The sequence below is a fragment of the Haliaeetus leucocephalus genome, unplaced genomic scaffold (assembly GCF_000737465.1).
Source record: "Haliaeetus leucocephalus isolate CR32 unplaced genomic scaffold, Haliaeetus_leucocephalus-4.0 Scaffold556, whole genome shotgun sequence".
NCBI classification, from domain to species: Eukaryota; Metazoa; Chordata; class Aves; order Accipitriformes; family Accipitridae; genus Haliaeetus; species Haliaeetus leucocephalus.
This window is the reverse complement of record NW_010972992.1, coordinates 2,600,133-2,618,880: the sequence shown is the minus strand read 5'-3', so window position 1 is coordinate 2,618,880 and position 18,748 is coordinate 2,600,133. Positions and strand designations below refer to the sequence as shown.

The window sequence follows — 18,748 nt, the reverse complement described above, 5'->3', positions numbered from 1 at the left end:
GCCGGTCCCCTCAGCGCCGGTGTCCGTCCTCCGGCCACCGGCCCCGCCGAGCCTCCGCCCGCCGGAGCCATGGAGCTGGGGCGGGCGGGCCTGGCCTGGGCCGCCGCCCTGCTGCTGGCGGCCCTGGGAGCGCAGGCCGCGGCGGCGGGGGATTTCGACCCGTACCGCGTCCTGGGAGTCGGCCGGAGCTCCAGCCAGGCCGACATCAAGAAGGCCTACAAGCGGCTCGCCCGGGAATGGTACGTGCCTCCCTTCCGCCCCGGCCTGCCCCCATCCGCTCCCCCCGCCGCAGCACCCCGGCGGGATGGACAGACGGACACGGGGACGGACACACGGTGTCGTTTCGCGTCCTCTCGCTCGAGAGAGCTAGGCCGCTGCGCTTTGAGCGGCGGGTAACGCTGCTGGGGGGTGGCATTAGCCACCTTACCTGGCTGTCCGCGCCAGACGAGGCCGGGCAGGCGGTCAGAGGTGAGCCCCAGGTCTTCCTCGCAGGCCGAGAGTCATCCTGAAACCAAGCGGACACCTTCACCCTAGAGATCCATACTGTAAAACCCTCCCGGAGTCTGGCTGTGGGGAAAAAACTTCTCCTCGACTCAACCGGGAGCGTTTAATACGCCAGGGTCTAAGTCCCGGTTTGATACCTCGGTGTCCGAGGGCAACTCGACCCCCACGCTGGGGAAGGGGTTGGCTCCACAAATGTTGTGCTCCTCAGTTCGGTGGCATGCATCGAGGAGCAGGCTCAAGGCATTGCCTTGGAAAATAGCCTCACCCCGAGCTTTTAGAGCCTGCGTCGTTTTGCCCAAGACATCCCCAAGGGCTGCGGCAGGAGGTGTTTTACAGGAAGAACTCGGTGGATATGTAGGGCAGGAGCTGAGGGATGCATTGCTGTAGCGGGCAGGAAAGATACGCGCTCCCTCGTCCTGGGCTCGGGCCATCGGCAACACATCAGGTGGAGGGACAGGTCTGCAGGTGCATGGCCAGCGTCCCGGTGCGGCATTTTGGGATGGGGTTTGGGTAGGGAGAGCGCGTGCTGGGTATAAAATCTGATCTCAGCCTTGGGGGACGCCACCGCACACCCTAACTGTCCACGTCCCGTTCACCTCTGAACAGAGGCCGACAGCTCCCTGCGCCCCCCTGGGGAAGTGCTGACCCCTTTTTCCTCCGATTCTGCCTCGTAGGCATCCTGACAAAAACAAGGACCCGGGAGCAGAAGACAAATTCATCCAGATCAGCAAGGCCTACGAGGTAACACGCTCTTCTTGCTAAACTCCTGCTGTTGTTAAAAGTTAAGCGACCTTATTTTTCCGTCTGGCGCTCTGCACTTTTTCTGCATACGTCTGCACGGGAAAGGCACTTGACCCCGTGGAGGTGGATGCTACAGACCCAAAAAGTTTCCTCTACTTTCTCAACAGAGCGCCGCTGGATGTCACCAGCGTGACCTCTGTTGCAAATATTTTGCTACAGCTCTGCCCCGTTTTCGCTAAAAAGCCTCAAATGAGGGAGGAACGGGTACGCACTGAGCCCCGCGCAGCTGGGCGGCCATCTTGCCCACGTCACATGTACATATAAGGATTTTGGGGGTGATGTAAGCAATGTTAATCACCACAGGGCTTTAGTCACTTCAAATTATTCTTTGCGTAAGTAGTTATTTGCACATTGCTCCCGCGTGGCTCTCAAAATCAGCTGCCCCAGTTTGCAGCAGCTGACCCAATGCTTCCATGGCAAGCGAGCTGAGCCCACAGAAATGAAAGTGGATCATCAGCTCCCAGCCGAAAACTGCAGTTTCTCTGGGAGGGCTTCTGGCTGCTTGGTAAAACTTTTGGCACTTTCTGATGCCCCCAGAAAACCCTCAAATGTTCAAGCAGGCGCCAGGCAAAAGCTGCTCCAGCAAAGAGCGTTAATGCTTGGACAGTGCGACGCTCAGGCTTGAGGAGCGACTGGCGTCAGAAATGGGTACGGCGGTCTTGATTCACAGGCTCCTTTTCTTTGGGCTTTGGCTTTTTTTACCCTTATTTACTGCAGCGAGCCTGGAGGCCACACAATAGTTCCCTTTTCTGAAATATTTATCCCTCCATGCGCAGCAAAGGCTGCACGTTCCCTCGTAGCGCGTCCTTATACCGCTGCAGTTATTTGCTAAGGGATTGTCATCAGGGCGGTTCCCCCTCACGGTTTCAGGCAACCGTCCCTTCTATCATCTGCTTCCCAGATTCTCTCCAATGAGGAAAAGAGGGCAAACTTTGATCGCTACGGAGATGCCGGGGAAAGCCAGGGCTACTCTCAGCACCAGCATCGCCAGTTCCACCACTTCCATGAAGGCTTCTATTTTGACGAGTCCTTCTTCCATTTCCCCTTTAATTCGGAGAGGCGCGACACCTCTGACGAGAAGTATTTGCTCCATTTTTCCCACTACATCAACGAAATCGTGCCAGATAGTTTCAAGAAACCTTACCTCATTAAAATAACCTCAGACTGGTGTTTCAGCTGCATCCACATCGAGCCCGTGTGGAAGGAAGTCGCTCAGGAATTGGAGGCACTGGGTAAGGACGAGGCCGTTTAGGCTGGGCACGCGTGCCTTGCCCAGCGAGGCTGTGGCGGTTACCTTCAGCTTTGGAGGACTGAGTTTAACCTGTAGATTTCCTCAGGGATTTATCCTAACACTTTCCCGAATGTTACTAACCTCATAATGGATGAGGCTATACGTTAGAAATGAGGAAAAACTAGTTCCGTAGATCACAAGGGCAAGATGCCTCTTCTCCTGTCCGCACAGCAAGCGGCTTAGTCGGATGCCGATGATAATAAACAATGGCGTGGCTGAGGACCGATCACACCGCTGCGATTTTAGGCCACCAGCGTAAATGCCGCATTGCTCTTTGTCCTGTGCTTGGCTGCCTTTGATAAGCAAAGATCCCTGCAGAATACGTCCTCAACTTTAGGGCCACTACCATACAGTGAAGTTTTGAGACTTAGTGAACATGTTTGGATGACAAGGAGGTATTTTGTACTCGCCCCTCTGCCCCCAGCTTCCTCATTTTCCCTGCAGATGTTGTCTGCACGCACTTCCAGAAAAACACAAACTCAACAGACAGCTGGAGACACAGGCAGCGTAGCTCCCCCTTACTAAGATTTTTCTCCTTGAGATTTTAATGTAGCACACGAAATACCAGTGGACAGAACAAAAGAGGACAGCACGTTCTCTCTCTCTCTCTCTCTCTCCTTCTCTCTCCCCCTGCCAGATAAAGCTAGGAGTTTTAAATAGAATGTTCAAGGATTGCAAGAGGAGGAAAGTACAGAGTTGGGAGGGACAGTCCCACAAATAACTCCTGAGTTACGCAGGGCGCTGGGCAAGGCAACCCGTCTTCAACCTCAGTTTTCTACTATGCCTTTTGGAACATTGATACATTTCACTTGAGCCTGCTCTCCTTTTTCAGGAGTGGGAATAGGAGTCGTTCACGCCGGGTACGAAAGGCGCCTCGCCCATCACCTAGGTGCACACAGCACGCCGTCTCTACTAGGGCTCATTAACGGGAAAATAACCTTCTTCCACAACGCTGTCATTCGAGAAAACCTGCGGCAGTTCGTGGAGAACCTTCTGCCAGGGAATCTCGTAGAAAAGGTATGCTCTAGTGAGACCGTCACTTGCCACTTCTTGCGTCTGACTGGATATTCACCTCTCCTTAGCTGTTTCAGTGGCTAATCTGTTAATTCAGCCCGTGAGCTGCGCCGTGTCACAAACACGAGACAATCTGACCAAGGCTGGTGAAACAAGGCGTTTTGAGAGCTGTAATTACAGCTACAAAGCCCAGAGCTGTCAGAAGCGATCGCGCAAGGTGGCTCCGTAACGCTTCTTGTGACAGGGCCAATCCCTCTACTACGCAGTTACACCAGCGACTTTGTGTGCCTGCTGTCCCCCCAGTTGTAATACCCTATGGCTGCCAGAGCTCTACAAAAGCTACCCCCAGGTTAGGAATCTGTGATTAGGCTCTACCTGCCTGCTGGATTTCACTTCCCTTCTCCTTTTTTCGAAGTTTCATCCAGCAAATTAAGGACCACTCACTAACTCGTAGGCACCGTCTGCTAAAACTCACCCGCACAGAGACCCATTGTTTGTTTCATCCGGTTTTGATTCAGACCTCTGAAACTGGAGCTGGCAGCGAGAGCCCTTTCTGAGTTATAGGTAAAACCTCCAACTAGATAAAAAATTCCTGCATTTCAGCCTTGCTTGGTTGTTTTTGGGCAGAGTCCTAAGCACCCCCCACCCCCTTTCAGTGCAACATAGCTGGGTCAGCCCCCATAGTGCTCTCACCTGCCTGTCCTCTGCCTGGAGTCTTGTTCACCTCACCCTGTTTTCCCTTGGGGTCTTCAGCAAAGGCCACCCTTCCCAACAGACCCTTGACCTGCTGTCCTCCAGGTATTTGAGTTTTCACCCCAGAAGCAGGGCCTGCTGCCCTCTTGCACAGCTAAAGCAGCCATTTCACCTCCCACAGCCAGGCACTCATCAAAAACAGAGCCGGCAGTCCACTCCTCTCCCCATGGGCCCCTAAATGAGCTGTGAACTCCCTTTTATCTCCTTCCTCTAGGTCAAAGAGGTACCGCAGCTGAAACAGAGCAGGAGCAGGTTTGATGGAGCTCATAGGTGCCTGTTAACCCTTGGCTTCCCACTATATATATAAAGCATATGGCCCCAATGAACAGTTATGAGAAAGAAAGCAGCATCGGCACTGACTTGAGACGGCATCGACAAGAGGGTGCAATAATTTGGAGGGTTGGTGGAGGGTTGAGACTGATAGTTTTAATTCATTTCCTGTATCAAACAAGCCCAGATCAGGCATACCTGTTGGAAAGACAAACCCACAGTCTGCTTCCTGTAACACCAGGACAGCTTTTCCAGACTCAGGTCTCATTCAGACACCTAATCGTACAGCATTGCATGTGTCTGACGGCTCAGAGGTTAAACTAACATGCTGATTCTGTTTCAAGATTACAGATAAAAACTACATCCGCTTTCTCTCCAACTGGAAGAAAGAAAACAAGCCCCACGTCCTTCTATTTGATCACATGCCAGTTGTGCCATTATTATACAAGGTAATTTGATTTCTATCATTGCATTGTTGACTTGCTAATAAATCCAGCCATTCCAAAACAAAGTGCGATACGGCTGTGAGCAGAGGCGGACCAATGCCTCTAAATACTATTGACCGGCTCTAGGGGAGAGCAAGCTGATTTGTGTCGGCTGACAACGGCACAGCCAGGTGAGCAACTTCATTGGGAGATTGCTTCTCTGTGCTGCCGCAGATGTATCCTTGCTGGATGCGAAGGTGTGGGTGGGTTTTGGAGGTAGCGGCAACAGGGGCACATACTAACCTTTATTGGTAATGAGAGATTTTTGCGGCACATCTAATTTGGGTTGCCAGAAAGCCCATTTCCTAAGAAACCCCTGCTACCGTGCAAAACGTCAGGTTGTAGAATAAAGCTGTGGATCCATCAAGGCTCCCTGTACGATGACTAAAGAGAATGAGAACTGCAGTTTGGCAAGGGAGAGGAAGGGCTTTTACCTCTTGCAGCGCACGCCCAACAACATTGAAACAGCAGGAGGTGTTCTTGAAGCAAAGTCACCACAGGCACTTGGGGCAGAAAATGTTGTTTACTCTCTAACATAAACATGCACTGGTGCTTTCTTCCCATCCAGCTGACTGCCTTTGCATACCGTGATTACTTGTCCTTTGGTTATGTGTACGTCGGACTCCGAGGCACCGAAGAGTTGTCCAGTCAGTACAACATCAATGTCTACACTCCCACCATGATGATCTTCAAGGAGCACGTCGACAGGCCTGCTGATGTTGTGCAGGTATTGCTCAGAGCCCTGTCCGAGAGCTCATGTGAAATGGATGCTGAGGTTTTCTGACCGAGCTTGTGATGAGGGGTCAGTTGGTGGAGCATTTCAGAGTAAAGAGCATTCATTCTCGGCCTAAACTCGGGCTCCAGCAGAGGCAGAGCGCGACCAGTGGGAAGGAGCTCAGCATGCTTCAGCTGTGGTGTGTGACCTTTGGAGGAGGGTGGCTACAGGTAGCTTCTCAGTCTTGGGGCCTCAAAACATCTCAGGCAATTTTAGCAAGGACCGTGATTGATGGCTGGCAGCCATCCCCAGGCTTCTGACAAGGATGTCACAGCAGCTTGACTCTCCTCATCCTGCCAAGTTCTGACCTCTGCTTTCTTTGTCCTCACCAGGCACGAGATATGAAGAAGCAGCTCATTGACGACTTCCTTTCCCAGAATAAGTTCCTCATGGTGGCCAGACTCACCAACCAGAAGCTGTTCCAGGAGCTGTGTCCCGTGAAGAAGTCTCACCGTCAGCGAAAGTACGGCTCCGTGGGTGATGTGTCCTCCCTTTTTTTTGTTCCCTGAGGCTGCTCCTAAAGCCGCCTTTTGTTTGATTCCGAGGGAGAAGGGAAATGACTGCATTGGATCGTGCTGGGTGTCTGCACCGTTCGATAGTTTTCCTGCCTTTACTAGGCATATCCTGGGACAGAGTGCAGGTGGAAAGGAGGAGGAACAGGGTGACAGGCTGGAGAGCCAAGTACATGGAAGGTGGGAGTGGGCTGCCTGGAAGCAATAAATTGCATTTCTGGCTCTTCAGGATCATTCTAGCCAGCAGAAAGGGGATGGCTGTTTCCTCTCGCGTCCAGACTGGCTCTTAATCCTCCATCTCGTTGTGTTGCCTAGGCACTGTGCAGTCTTACTTACTGGAGAAGGCGATAAGTTTGCTGAGGCTTACGAGGCGTTTTTGACTTTTGCTGCGGCCAACACAAAAGACACACTGAAGTTTGTGCACATCTATCGTGATCGGCAGCCGGAGTTTGCGGACGCCTTGCTGATGGATGAGGAGAAGTATCGGGGAAAATCAGCTGTGAGGGTTTCCTTTTTTTTTTCCCCCCTTCCTCCTTTTCATCTGTCATTCTACCTCGTGTCGTAGGATGCTGTAACTCGATCTGACACCTAAATCTGGGTGGTGATTTGAAGCGTAACATCCACCTAGTAAAGAGTACCTTCCTCTCTGACATCTGCGATGTTATTGGCTCGTCCAGGTGGTCATTTTGGAGAGACACAATAACGCGGGGAAGATCACCTATAAAATCTTGGAGGAGGCCTGGCAAGGCAGCAAAGAGGACAACTTCATCCTCCTTGATCTTCTAGACCAGCTGAGGACAGACCCCGGCCTTCTCTCTTTAGAGACTGTCCTGGCAGACTTGAATGACGAACTCGCTCCCGTAAGCGCACGGCCTTTCCAGCTGCCTAACAGCCGCGTTACCTTTTAGGGCAGTCCCATTAGGGTGATTCACGGGCATTATTTATGTTTTAAAACACCAAGGCAAGACTCTTAGAAGTCTTCTCACTTGTGGAAGGAAGCTCATGGCATGCTCCGAAGCCGATTTGGCCCAGGGTTCTGTTTAAGGGGTGGGAGTCCTATCGGGGCTCTGGGTAGCAGGTCAGTCATTTGCTTTTTTCTTTTTTAACAGATGTTCCTTATCCGATGGCTCTACTCCACGCTGGACTATATCTCAGACTGCTGGGACAGTTTGTTTCACAGTAACTGGTACGGATTGGGTGTTGACAAGTCTCGATAGGGAGCAGGATTGCTGTTTTCTGGTTCAGAGGCATAGCAGAACCAGGTTCTCATTACCAGGAATTGAGACCGTATCAACACACATAGGTGCCTGTACTCTCTCGAGATTGAGGCAAAGAGCACTGACACCACAGTGAAGTCAGCTTCTGCCTCAAGTACTGGGTACTTTGGCCTTGAGGCTGAGCGTGGACGTTACACTCCTGAAAACACACATCCACTGTTGGGTTTTGCCACTTCCCTGTTGCCTTATTTTAAAAAGGATCTGTTTTTATCCTCCTCCCTTTGGGTGGGAGCGGGACAGTGCTCAAAATCTTGATTGTCTTTAAGACCCCAGGAAACAAGCCAAGTTTCTGGGGAAACCGTGTGGTATTACAGGAGGCAGGCAGGAACTGCAAGTCGAGCAGAAACAGCACAGCTCGCGGACCTGATTGCTCTTTGCAAATCTTCCCCTCAGGCGAGAAATGATGCCACTGCTGTCCTTGCTCTTCTCTGCGCTCTTCATTCTCTTTGGCACCGTCATTGTTCAGGCTTTCAGGTGAGTGCACAGCAAAACATCCTAGGGGATCTTACGGGCCAGCCGTTAGCACCTCAGTCCAGTCTGGTGCCTTAAACATACACAAGATAATCTTCCTTCACAGTGATTCGAGTGATCCCAGGGACTCTCCTCCCTCCGAGAAGGAAGAAACCGCCGCAAAGACGGAGAAGAATGACACAAGCTTCAGCAAAGAGAGCAACAGGTTCCCTCTCTAATAATTTCTTCAGAAATGTTTTCTGCCAGAGCATTGCTTGGGGAGCCTCTGTGCAGAGAGAGCACGTGGAGACCATTAGGAGGACAGCAGAGACCTGCTAGAGCTGTGGACATAGCGCAGTCATCATGCGGGGCAGTGCGGGCGCAGCGAGGCGGGTAGGAGTAGCATTCAGCCAGGACCCAGACCAGCAAGGACAGGGGTGCACAAACAGAGCTATTGAGTGAGTCCCAGTGTGTTTGCCCCAGACAACATCCCTGGAGGAAAGGTAAAGGTCTGCCTGACCTGTCGAGGAAGAAAGATCCAAGTCTGGCCACTGCACCAGTCAAACCAGCTTTAGCTAGAGGGCATGGGGACAGCTCAGTGTAAGGGGGCGGGGAACAAGCGCACGGGTTCTCTGTCCTTGGTCGTGCCCGGCCCCTCGTTCCCCTTTCACTCGGTCACCGTTTTGTTGCCACAGGATTCCCAAAAAGGGCTTTGTCGAGGTGACTGAGCTAACAGACATCAACTACAACAGTAACTTGGTACGCCTGAGGCCGGGTCACATGAATGTGGTCTTGATCCTGTCCAACTCGACCAAAACCATCCTCCTCCAGAAGTTTGCCCTGGAAGTCTACACGTTCACAGGGTAGGCTGGGGCCCTCTACCAGCTTTCTGTTACCGTTTAACAACTTGCATAATGCTGCTCTGACGACAAGTTAGGAGCAGTGTCGGCTCGACTGCCAGGAGAGAACGCTTCTGGCAAGCCAAGCAGCCTCTGTGCTCATCAGTGGCAATGAGCCACCGAAAACCGAGTGGCCTTTCCTGGCTGTACTCGGTGAAGGTGGCCAGACAGGTCTGGCGGTGCCACTGCTTTGGCCATACCCACATTTTGACAAACAGAGAGCACGACAGTACTGTGTGCTCGGTAATTGCCACCTGTGCCAAACTGGCTTAAAAAAGGAGCTGTGGCAACACAGCTCTGCACCTGCCCTTGTTTACAAACACTTACCTGTCTGGTAGGAATCCGGCCTGACTCGGAAGACATGCTAATCCCACTTCTCCTCTGCTCTTCCCCCAGGAGCAGCTCTCTTCATTTCTCCTTCCTCAGCCTGGACAAGCACCGAGAATGGCTGGAGTACCTGTTAGAGTTCGCGCAGGATGCAGCCCCCATCCCAAACCAGTACGACAAGCATTTCCTGGAGCGCGACTACACGGGCTACGTCCTGGCTCTGAACGGCCACAAGAAATACTTCTGCCTCTTTAAGCCTCACAGATCAGGGGATGAGGGGGGAACCCCGGGATCCTGCGAGGATTACGATTCCTCGCTACACGCGGAAGCCAGAGGGAAATCCTCCTGCAGCCCAGGATCTAGATCCATTAAAAACAAATTACACAAATTGTCCTTTTGGATGGAACGCCTCCTAGAGGGTTCCTTACAGAGGTTCTATATTCCCTCGTGGCCTGCGCTAGACTGAGGGATTTTAAAGAGATTCTAAGGGACAAACTTTTTATGAAGATGACAAGGGACAGCTCTTTCCAGGAATACGCAAACAAGCGTGACGAATGGACCTTAGGTTTTAGATGAACTCTCCTAGGGCCAGCGACTAGATAGAAAATATCTCCCCACGTCCAGAGCCCAGGAGTGCAGCCAAGCGCACCAAAATCCCCTCCACTGACTTGTCGTGCGTTTGGATGCCGTACTGCTGAAGAGCCGAGAAGTCCGTTTTTCCCTTCTTGTCCTGCCGCACCTGCTTCCCGAGTCGCCCCTGTTCCGTCTCTCGTTTTACCTCGGTTGAAGAAAAACCCGTGACTTCTCTGCCGCGGTGACTCGGTCCGGACCGAAGGCAGCCGGCGATGCGGGTGGGGTCATGGTTCTCTCTCCCATTCCCTGTGCACTTAGCCTGTGGTGCATGGTGTAACACCGGCAAGACCCTGCAGACCCTCCGAGGCCCTGCCCTTCTGAAAGGCCTCCTCCCACCAGGCAGTCGTACTTTATTGGCTTTCCCTGTGGTAAGTGATCTAGAGTATGGTCGGGAACATCTCCCTCGTAGCAAACCTGTAGCTGGGACTTGCCTGTGGTGCAGGCTAGTAGGCGATCTGCATGTTTCATGCTCCTCGTGTCATAGTTCCACACGCAGCTTCACCGGCCAAACCATAACCATGGAGGGAAGGGGTTTTGCACGGCCGTAAATACTGTAAAGGTGTTGAGCCATTTAAATGTCACATTGATTTTTCAGATGCCTTTCTGCTTCTGTCGATTTTTAGACGATCTATCCTAGAGCCATAACTTTAACTGTGTCCTCAGATTGTAGGTGTGAGCTGCTATGAGCCAGTAGATGTGTAAAAGAAACTCTACCTAGCTGCTAGGGAGTCGGTGTGGGCTCCTTTCAAACACCCTTACATCTGTAGTACAAACCAACCTTTCTTTGTATCAAGGAACCCAATTCTCTGATGATTGTATTCTTGAAACGTTGCCCCAGAAGTGCTGTATCATCAGACCATCGCTTATGTGTGAAATTCCTTTTTGGTTTAGGCGTGGGTTCAGGATGCTCAGTTTCAGCCTCTCGCCCATTTCCTTCTTGCTGCAAACCTTTGTTTCTCAATGTGCAGGCTGCTGCCTTGGTTTTTTTTGTTTGTTTGCGTTGGGCTTTGGGGGTTTTTTTGTCTTTTTGAACTCATAGGTCTGCGTGAAGCTAGAACAGTCGTAAAGCACAGGTTTGGTTTACACTTTGCTCTAGCAGTGCTCCAACAGCCATTTTCAACATCATGGGGGGAAAGGGTGGCCCTTTGTAAGGCGGAGGGAAGGCGAGCAGACTCGCGGCCGCTTTCCACTCGTCAAGCGATAAAGCAAAGCAGCAGGGTTTCTCTTCACGGCCGGAACTGAAATCCTGTGGGGCTGGTTCTTCCTTTTCACTGCGCCGGGGCAGACACTGTCGCCCTGGCTGGTCCTTGCTGCACCTCTTCTGGCCACTCCGCACAGGACCTAGGCCCCCGCGGTCCCAAGTTGCCGTTAGGCTACGGCACTGCCAAAGCACGGGGATCCGAATGGGGTGGCCTTTGCTGCAGGGCTCTGACGGTAGAGCACTTGGTCGAGCATGTGGTGTTAATGCAAAGCTTGCTCGGCCCTTGCCACCTTAGCTACCATCTTAGTGGAGCAGCCAGTGTGTAGGAATAACCATGCCAATCTCTGAGCTAGCTGCTGATCCCATATGAAATCCGGGAATGCTCAAGTTGTTTCACTGCCTACGTGACCCAGTTGCTCACAGACCCTTGGCTTGCTGCATTCCTCCCTGCCCTAGGAGTAGATTGGCATGCTTCGACCACCACAGGTATCTCAAAGGCCGTGTATAATGTACTTCCAAATAAAGGCTACCATGCTACCAACTGACCCTATGTGAGGTTACTTAATTTTAGCTCAGCGGACTCTGGGCCACAGCTTGCGCTGCTGCATGGATAAGGCACTCAAGTAGAGGGAAGGAAGGAAGGAAGGCGAAGTCTTCTCCCTGCCAAAGATCTCCGAGGCACACATGTACTGCTGAAATAGAGCGGGAGGGGAAACGAAATGCTGGCCTGATGCTGCTAGACTTTGTTTTCTTTTGGCTGGAGCAATTGCCGTAGTGCTGCACTCATGCTTCTCCTGCAGCTTGCTCTGCAGGATGTGGCCAGAATGGCCTTTAGCCCAGCGGAAGGCTCCACATAACTTTTTAAACAGTTGCAAAAGCAAAAAAATACTCTCTGGGTCTCTGCTGTCTCTTCAGCTAGTCAGAAACCAGGAGAAAACCCTTGACACGTGAAAAAAAGTGCCTAGTTGTGCTACAGCAAGGGAATTCAGCCCTGCCCCAAGTGAGACGAGAAGGCCTTTCTGGCCTTCAAAATAAATACAGTTCACGTGCTGCACACCTGTGGGAATCCTTTTTTAAATTTTCTTTTTACCACCAGTAACCTCCTCTTTTAGGCTGAGTTTTGCTTAAGGAGCACTTGCAGCAGTCCACCCTTGCCGGCTGTGGCTGGATGGGAGCACAGCTCCTGTTTAGCTGTAACTCTGCCCTTCACCGCTTTTAACCAGGTCAGACGAACTTGGCTTGTGTCGCTGTTCTATGGAAAATCTTCTTTCATGGGCCAAAGCAAACACCAAACCGTGCTGAACCCCTCGTTTAGTTAGCTTTGGTGTCCTTCGTGGAGCGCTGGGCGCTCGCTTTCTTGTAGAAGAGTGTGGTCGGAGGCTGCTTACGCTGGAGGTCTGTCTGCCCTCTCCCAGCAGTTGCAAGCCCTCACCCCCAGATCATTTCCTAACCTGCTGCCTCCAGCGGCGCTCAACCCATATCGTAACATATCATCAGCAAAACGCACTTGCGATTCTGTTATGCACATGGTGGTTGGTAATCCAAAGATTGAGAAAATTCAGTCCTAGTGCACTATTCTAGTGAACTCTGAGCGATCGCACGCCGCTCAGAAGCTGAAGCAAAGGGATACAGGCCCCCAGTCTAAAGGTTGTACCAAAACTCCTCCCTGGACCGAGTGCAGTGGGCAGCGGCCATCTGCGGCTGCCGGCCTCCGCTCTGCCGTTCACCGAAAGCCTGCCAGGAACTAGTACACTAGCGCAGCCTGAGAAGTAGGACTGAAAACTAGGTACCTATTTTGCACTTTTGATACTGGGCGGGGGGGGGGGAATTAACTTATTTGGCAAACTTGTCTTTTTTATTTTCGGTTTTGTTTTGGTTTTTTTTTGTATTTGTGAACAGGCACTGATGTCATTTTGTTCTAAGATGATTACAGATTCGCAACCAAAATAAACTATTTTAATGTGTGATGAGGCGGCTCTGTGTTTCCATGTACAAACTACCCTCATCTCCGTGTCAGCTCAGAAATTCCAGGAGTGATAAAACTGCTCCTGCTGTAGGAGATGCCTGGTTATCCCCAGCAGGCAATATGCCCCTACTCTCAGAACAGGACCCAGGCCACCTTTGGCTGCCTTCCCTTCCTCTGTATTCATTGTCCTCCTGCTGCGCCTTAATGGGAGAAACCTTTCACCAGTGACAGTTTTGCCAGGAGCCCCTACAAGCCGGGTGAGTAATTCCAGCTGGGAAAGCAGAGGCGAAACGCCATTAGCCTCATCTTTTCCTTTCCCAGGCAAACTCAAAAGCTACAGACACCAGTCAGGTGGGCTGTCCCAACCCATCTGCTACCTACAGTTTATCAGCTTAAAAATTACCTTTTCTAGCGGTAAACAGCATTTATTTCTCACTGCAAAGCCTGTGTTCACCGTGACCGGTGGAGGGGAACAGGACAGGGAAGGCCTGGGCTGAGGTCAGGGCTGCGTTGTCCCCGGGGCAGGCGGGAGCTGCCCTCATCTTGTCTTCACTCCAGGGAGAATGCAGAGCATCTCGAACAGCAGGTTTGCCCCCAGGAGGGCTGTGTTACCTAAGACAAGACAAAAAGGGGGAAACAACCAAGCCATGAATGCCCAACTGCTTTTGCCCACAGTGGTCAGCCGCCTCTGCCAGGCACACATGTCTTTCTTACTCTCAACCATCTTTAGGCTCACCAGAGACGTCATACATCGGTGCAACTTCTACAAGGTCACATCCCACTATGTTCAGTCCTTTGCAGCCACGAATGATCTCCAAAGCCTAGGAAAAAAAACAGATTTGGGATCAAGAAACACATCTGACCTAGCAGACTGGTCGGGGCTCTGTTTTCCCCACATGCAGCTAAGGAAACCCAAGCTACACAGGCCAAATCACATCAGTTCAACATTTCCTTTCCTCATTACCACTACAAAATGCTCCCTGGCCAACCCCACCCTTCGCTTTGCTGTCCTGGCAGCACGGCCTCCTTTAATGGGAGCAAAGACATCCCCTTCCCACTGGGAAACAAAGCTGCATCCCCCTTACCTGCACAGGCGTGAGCCCGGCTATCTCCGGTGTCCCCGTGCCTGGCGCATACGCGGGGTCTAGTCCATCGATATCGAAACTGATGTACACCGGCTTGTCCCCCATCTGCGTCCTCACCTCCCCCATCAGCGGCGCCAGGGACTTCCTCCAGCACTCTTCAGCCGGGACCACCCGGAAACCCTGCCGGCACACAGACACGCAGGCGCCCACTCAGGGAAAGGCGGGCAAAGCGGAGCATCCTCCTGCCCCGCCAGGGATTTCTGCGGGATAAATCCTCATCCCAGGGCCAAGCTGCAGAGGTGCACCTCGAAGCACCCTCTGCTCACCCCCACTTTCTTATTCTTCCCTCAGCTAACGGCTCGGTGCGCCGGGAGCGTTTGTCCTGCGGGCCAAGCCGCCGGCGTGGGACAACATGCAGAAGAGACATTTCTTTTCCTGCTGAAGCTAAGGGAGTATTAATGACCTGGGAATATTAATGGCAGGGAAAGAAAGAGGCGCTCTGCGCATGCCTGCAGCTGAGCTTACCTGGTCCTGACAGTACTTGTAAGGATCGGGGTCATAGGAGGAGCCTCGGATGCCGATCTGGACCACACGGCTGCAGTCCAGCAGCCCTTCCTCCACACAGCGCCGGAACGGAGTCCCGTGGTAGATCTTCTCCCCCAGGGCTCTGTCTCCGGTGTCAGTGTGAGCATCCACATGCACAAGTCCCACAGGACCGTGCCTAGTAGAGACAGGGTGGCCACGTTAGTCGCTGTCCCGTGCGCGATGGCCCTGCCTACACCGGGGACGGCAAAGCAGGAGCCTTCCCAAGGCTCCTTCCCAGGTCCTTATTCTACATCTCCAGGTCAGAAACTTACTTTTCTGCCACCGCCTGCAGGATGGGGTATGTTACGGTGTGATCTCCACCTGCAACAGGCCAGGGAAGCGGGTGTAACACACTGAAAGAGGTGCTCAGCGCTCACTATGTTTGTTCCCAGGTGATTTTTCCCCCCCTTTGCATTTATCCTGCCTTTGTTTATACACCCCAGGGCTTCATTCCCAAAGGAAAACCTGAGGCTCGTGGGTGAAGGTTGCTTCCTCTCTCCAATTCTCTCCTCAGGAGGACCAGAGATGCACAACTGCTGCCAGGGGCAGCCCATGGAGCAGAACCCTTGACTGGGTTTATAAATAGGTGCTTGATTCACTTCCGAGGACGTTGTAACTGATAATTTGCCCCACGCTACTATATACACTCGCTTCATTTAGCGATGCCAAGCTGCGACAGCTGGACACTTGAATACGCATCCAAATCATGCCTTGTGCAAAGCAGCATGCTGCTAGGCACTTGCTCAAGCTTGAAGCTTTTCAGAGGGACACAGACTGCTCTTGCTTCGGGTCCTGCTCAACAGGACACTGAAAGCATACTGCTGACTGGATTTGTGGTTGAGCTTCAGGCTGTGCACTGGAACAGTCTCTCGGCTGACCCATTCTCGCCATTTTTGACACAAGAGGCATCATGGATGGCAGTCATTTCAACAGAGAGCGTGTAAATTTACCCACGATTTACCCATCTAGCCCATGATTTAGCAGAACACCCCCTGCAGAGGAGAGATTCATTGCTCACCTTCCACCGTGTTCAGACTGAACGAGGGCTGGAGGAGAGGGAGTTTGAATGAGCGGGGAGGCAGTGGCATGGCAGGGAGATGTGGGGTCCTTACCCAAGGTGAGGGGCACACAGCCAGAGGCCACTATCTTCTGGTAGGACTCTCGGATGAGGCGGCAGCTGTCGGGCAGGTTGTAGAGGTTCACGTTCACGTCCCCGATGTCAGCCACCTGCAGGGAGTCGAAAGGCGCTGCCCCGGTGCTGGCATTGTACCTCCTCACCATCGCCGACTCGGCCCGGATCTGGCGCGGACCGAACCTGGGGAGACAGCACAGCCGGGAAAAGCTACTGGGCAGAGTTCCCGATGCCAGCACCACGCACCCAGCGCTCCTCTCACGGGAGGAGAGCTGTGGCGGCCAGCCGAAGCAATGCACCAGCTTCCCTGGCACCACAGTTAGCCCTTACCTGGCTCCCGGCCGGTTGGATGTGCCCGTGTCTAGAGGGACGCCAACGAAAGCTGCATCCAGTCCCTCTGCCGACGCCTGAATGGGCAGCTTCATCATGGAGCAGACCCCCACAGGCCGGGCCACGAACTGGGCACTGGGGGGCACATTGAACTGCGAGCCCCAGCGGCAAGGGGCCCCGTGCCCCAGGGCCGGGGGCCAGAGGAGCCCCATGGATGCACCGGGCGAGGAGCCAGAGGCAGCCGGGGACCACGGGCTGCGGTGTGGGGTGGCCGCCGCAGCAGCCGCAGACAGCTTGCGAGCGCAGAGCCCGGCTTCCCAGGACAGCAGCTGGCTGCAGCCGGCCCAGAGCAGGCGCCTCATCCTGCCCCAAGGGCTCCGACCCTCCACCCCACACGGAGCGGAGCGAGGGGTGCTGCGGAGAATGTTCCGTCTCGGCTGGAGTGCCGCAGCCAGGCAGAGAGCCAGCCGCCTCCACCATCCCTCCCCTCCGCCCTCCCCGGGGTTCAAAGTGCGGCCGGACACCCCGCTGCTCGGAAAAGGGCAGAGATTCAGCTCAGGCCTCGCGTTCCCCCTCCCGGCCACCCCCTTTCCCCACGGCACAGTCTGCTTCCTGGCAAACACCGGGAACAAACGCGGCAGCAAGGGGCTTTGGCTCGAGCATCTCCAACAAGAGCCTGCCTAGGGATTAGCACAACAGGGCAAGAGGGACGCGCTGGGAAATGTTCCAGTTTCGCTCCCCTCGGGCGTTAGCAGAAAGTAAGGCAGCATTTCTTGCGTTATACTTTTAAACTGCACTTTACAAAAGCACCCGGAATGCTGAAGAATCATAAAAATGCCTCATTAACGAAAGGCAGGCAGTGAGAGAGAACAAAAAAAAGTCTAACCTCAGCAGAACCGTAGACAGACAAAATGCAAGCAAAGAGAAGTGATAGTAGGGATTTAAGAACCAGAGGCAGTGCTGCGGGACAAGCATTTTAGGCCTTTTTTAAGGACAGAGAGACGAAATTAGATGATTTCAAGGGGAAGCAAATTTCAAATGTCTGGAGTTAACCAGCACAGATCAAACCCTGCTTGGCCTAATAACAACACACTTGAAATCCGATGGCTCCGGCTCCCAATTCTGCTTCCTACTCATGTAGCAATTGGACCTGGGAGGAAAATCAAGGGGAAAAAAAAACCCAGAGTATGTTCACAGCAGAACGCCTGCACCAGACAGTTGGTTTGGATAAGGAATATGTGTGTATTCCACACCCAGTACCGCAGGGACAAGGTAAGTCTCGGCACGTCAATAAGCCGACGTGATGGGTTGACCCTGGCTGGACGCCAGGTGCCCACCAAAGCAGTTCTATCACTCCCCCATCCTCAGCTGGACAGGGGAGAGAAAAATATAACAAAAAAGCTTGCAGGTCGAGATAAGGACAGGAGAGATCGTTCACTAATTACCGTCACGGGCAAAACAGACTCAGCTTAGGGAAAATTAGCTCAATTTATTACAAATCAGCCAGAGTAAGGTAAATGAGAAATAAAACGAAATCTCAGAACACCTTCCCTCCACCCCTCCCTTCTTCCCGGGCACAACTTCACTCCCGGATTTCTCCACCAAGCCCCCCCAGCGGCACAAGGGGGACAGGGATGGGGTTTACGGTCATCACACATTATTTTCTGCCGCTTCACCTCCTCAGGCGGAGGGCTCATCACACTCTTCCCCTGCTCCAACATGGGGTCCCACCCACGGGAGACAGTCCTCCACGAACTGCTCCAGCATGGGTCCTTTCCACAGTGTGCAGTCCTTCAGGAGCACACTGCTCCAGCGTGGGTCCCCCACGGGGTCACAAGTCCTGCCAGAAAACCTGCTCCAGCATGGGCTCCTCTCTCCATGGGTCCACAGGTCCTGCCAGGAGCCTGCTCCAGTGCAGGGTTCCCACGGGGTCACAGCCTCCTTCAGGAACCCACCTGCTCCAGCATGGGGTCCTCCACGGGCTGCAGGTGGATATCTGCTCCACCGTGGACCTCCCTGGACTGCAGGGGGACAGCCTGCCTCACCAGGGTCTTCACCACAGGCTGCAGGGGAATCTTCGCTCCGGCGCCTGGAGCATCTCCTCCCCCTCCTTCTGCACTGACCTTGGTGTCCGCAGGGTTGTTTCTCTTACATGTTCTCACTCCTCTCTCTGGCGGCTGTTTTCTCCCTGTCCCAACTTTTTTCCTTCTTAAAAATGTTATCACAGAGGCGTTACCACTATCACTGATTGGCTCGGCCTTGGCCAGCGGCGGGTCCGTCTTAGAGCCGGCTGGTATGGGCTCACTCTCTCTCGAACACAGGGGAAGCTTCCAGCAGCTTCTTACAGGAGCCACCCCTGTAACCCCCCCCGCTACCAAAACCTTGCCACATAAACCCAATACAACTCGTCCCACTCTGCTGAATATTGCTCCTATTCACACAGCAGAACTCGGGTTGA

At 53.1% G+C, this 18,748-nt stretch overlaps 2 protein-coding genes across 2 annotated transcripts; one reads left to right on the top strand and one right to left on the bottom strand.

The window, feature by feature from the left end:
- The first annotated feature begins 69 nt into the window (after nt 1-69).
- DNAJC16 (DnaJ (Hsp40) homolog, subfamily C, member 16) lies at nt 70-12,972 on the top strand. Its single transcript, XM_010577284.1, has 14 exons — nt 70-239; nt 1,179-1,245; nt 2,207-2,537; nt 3,429-3,613; nt 4,978-5,082; nt 5,687-5,845; nt 6,226-6,356; nt 6,721-6,904; nt 7,083-7,265; nt 7,515-7,591; nt 8,076-8,156; nt 8,260-8,358; nt 8,828-8,995; nt 9,428-12,972. Exons 1-14 carry the CDS (start codon nt 70-72, stop codon nt 9,822-9,824), a joined length of 2,337 nt encoding a protein of 778 aa, XP_010575586.1. The 3' UTR covers nt 9,825-12,972.
- Nucleotides 12,973-13,627: 655 nt separating this feature from the next.
- On the bottom strand, nt 13,628-16,652 carry AGMAT (agmatine ureohydrolase (agmatinase)). Its single transcript, XM_010577283.1, has 7 exons — nt 16,291-16,652; nt 15,941-16,143; nt 15,101-15,149; nt 14,769-14,964; nt 14,244-14,423; nt 13,895-13,979; nt 13,628-13,770 (listed from the first exon to the last, which is right to left on the bottom strand). Exons 1-7 carry the CDS (start codon nt 16,650-16,652, stop codon nt 13,697-13,699), a joined length of 1,149 nt encoding a protein of 382 aa, XP_010575585.1. The 3' UTR covers nt 13,628-13,696.
- Nucleotides 16,653-18,748: the final 2,096 nt, after the last annotated feature.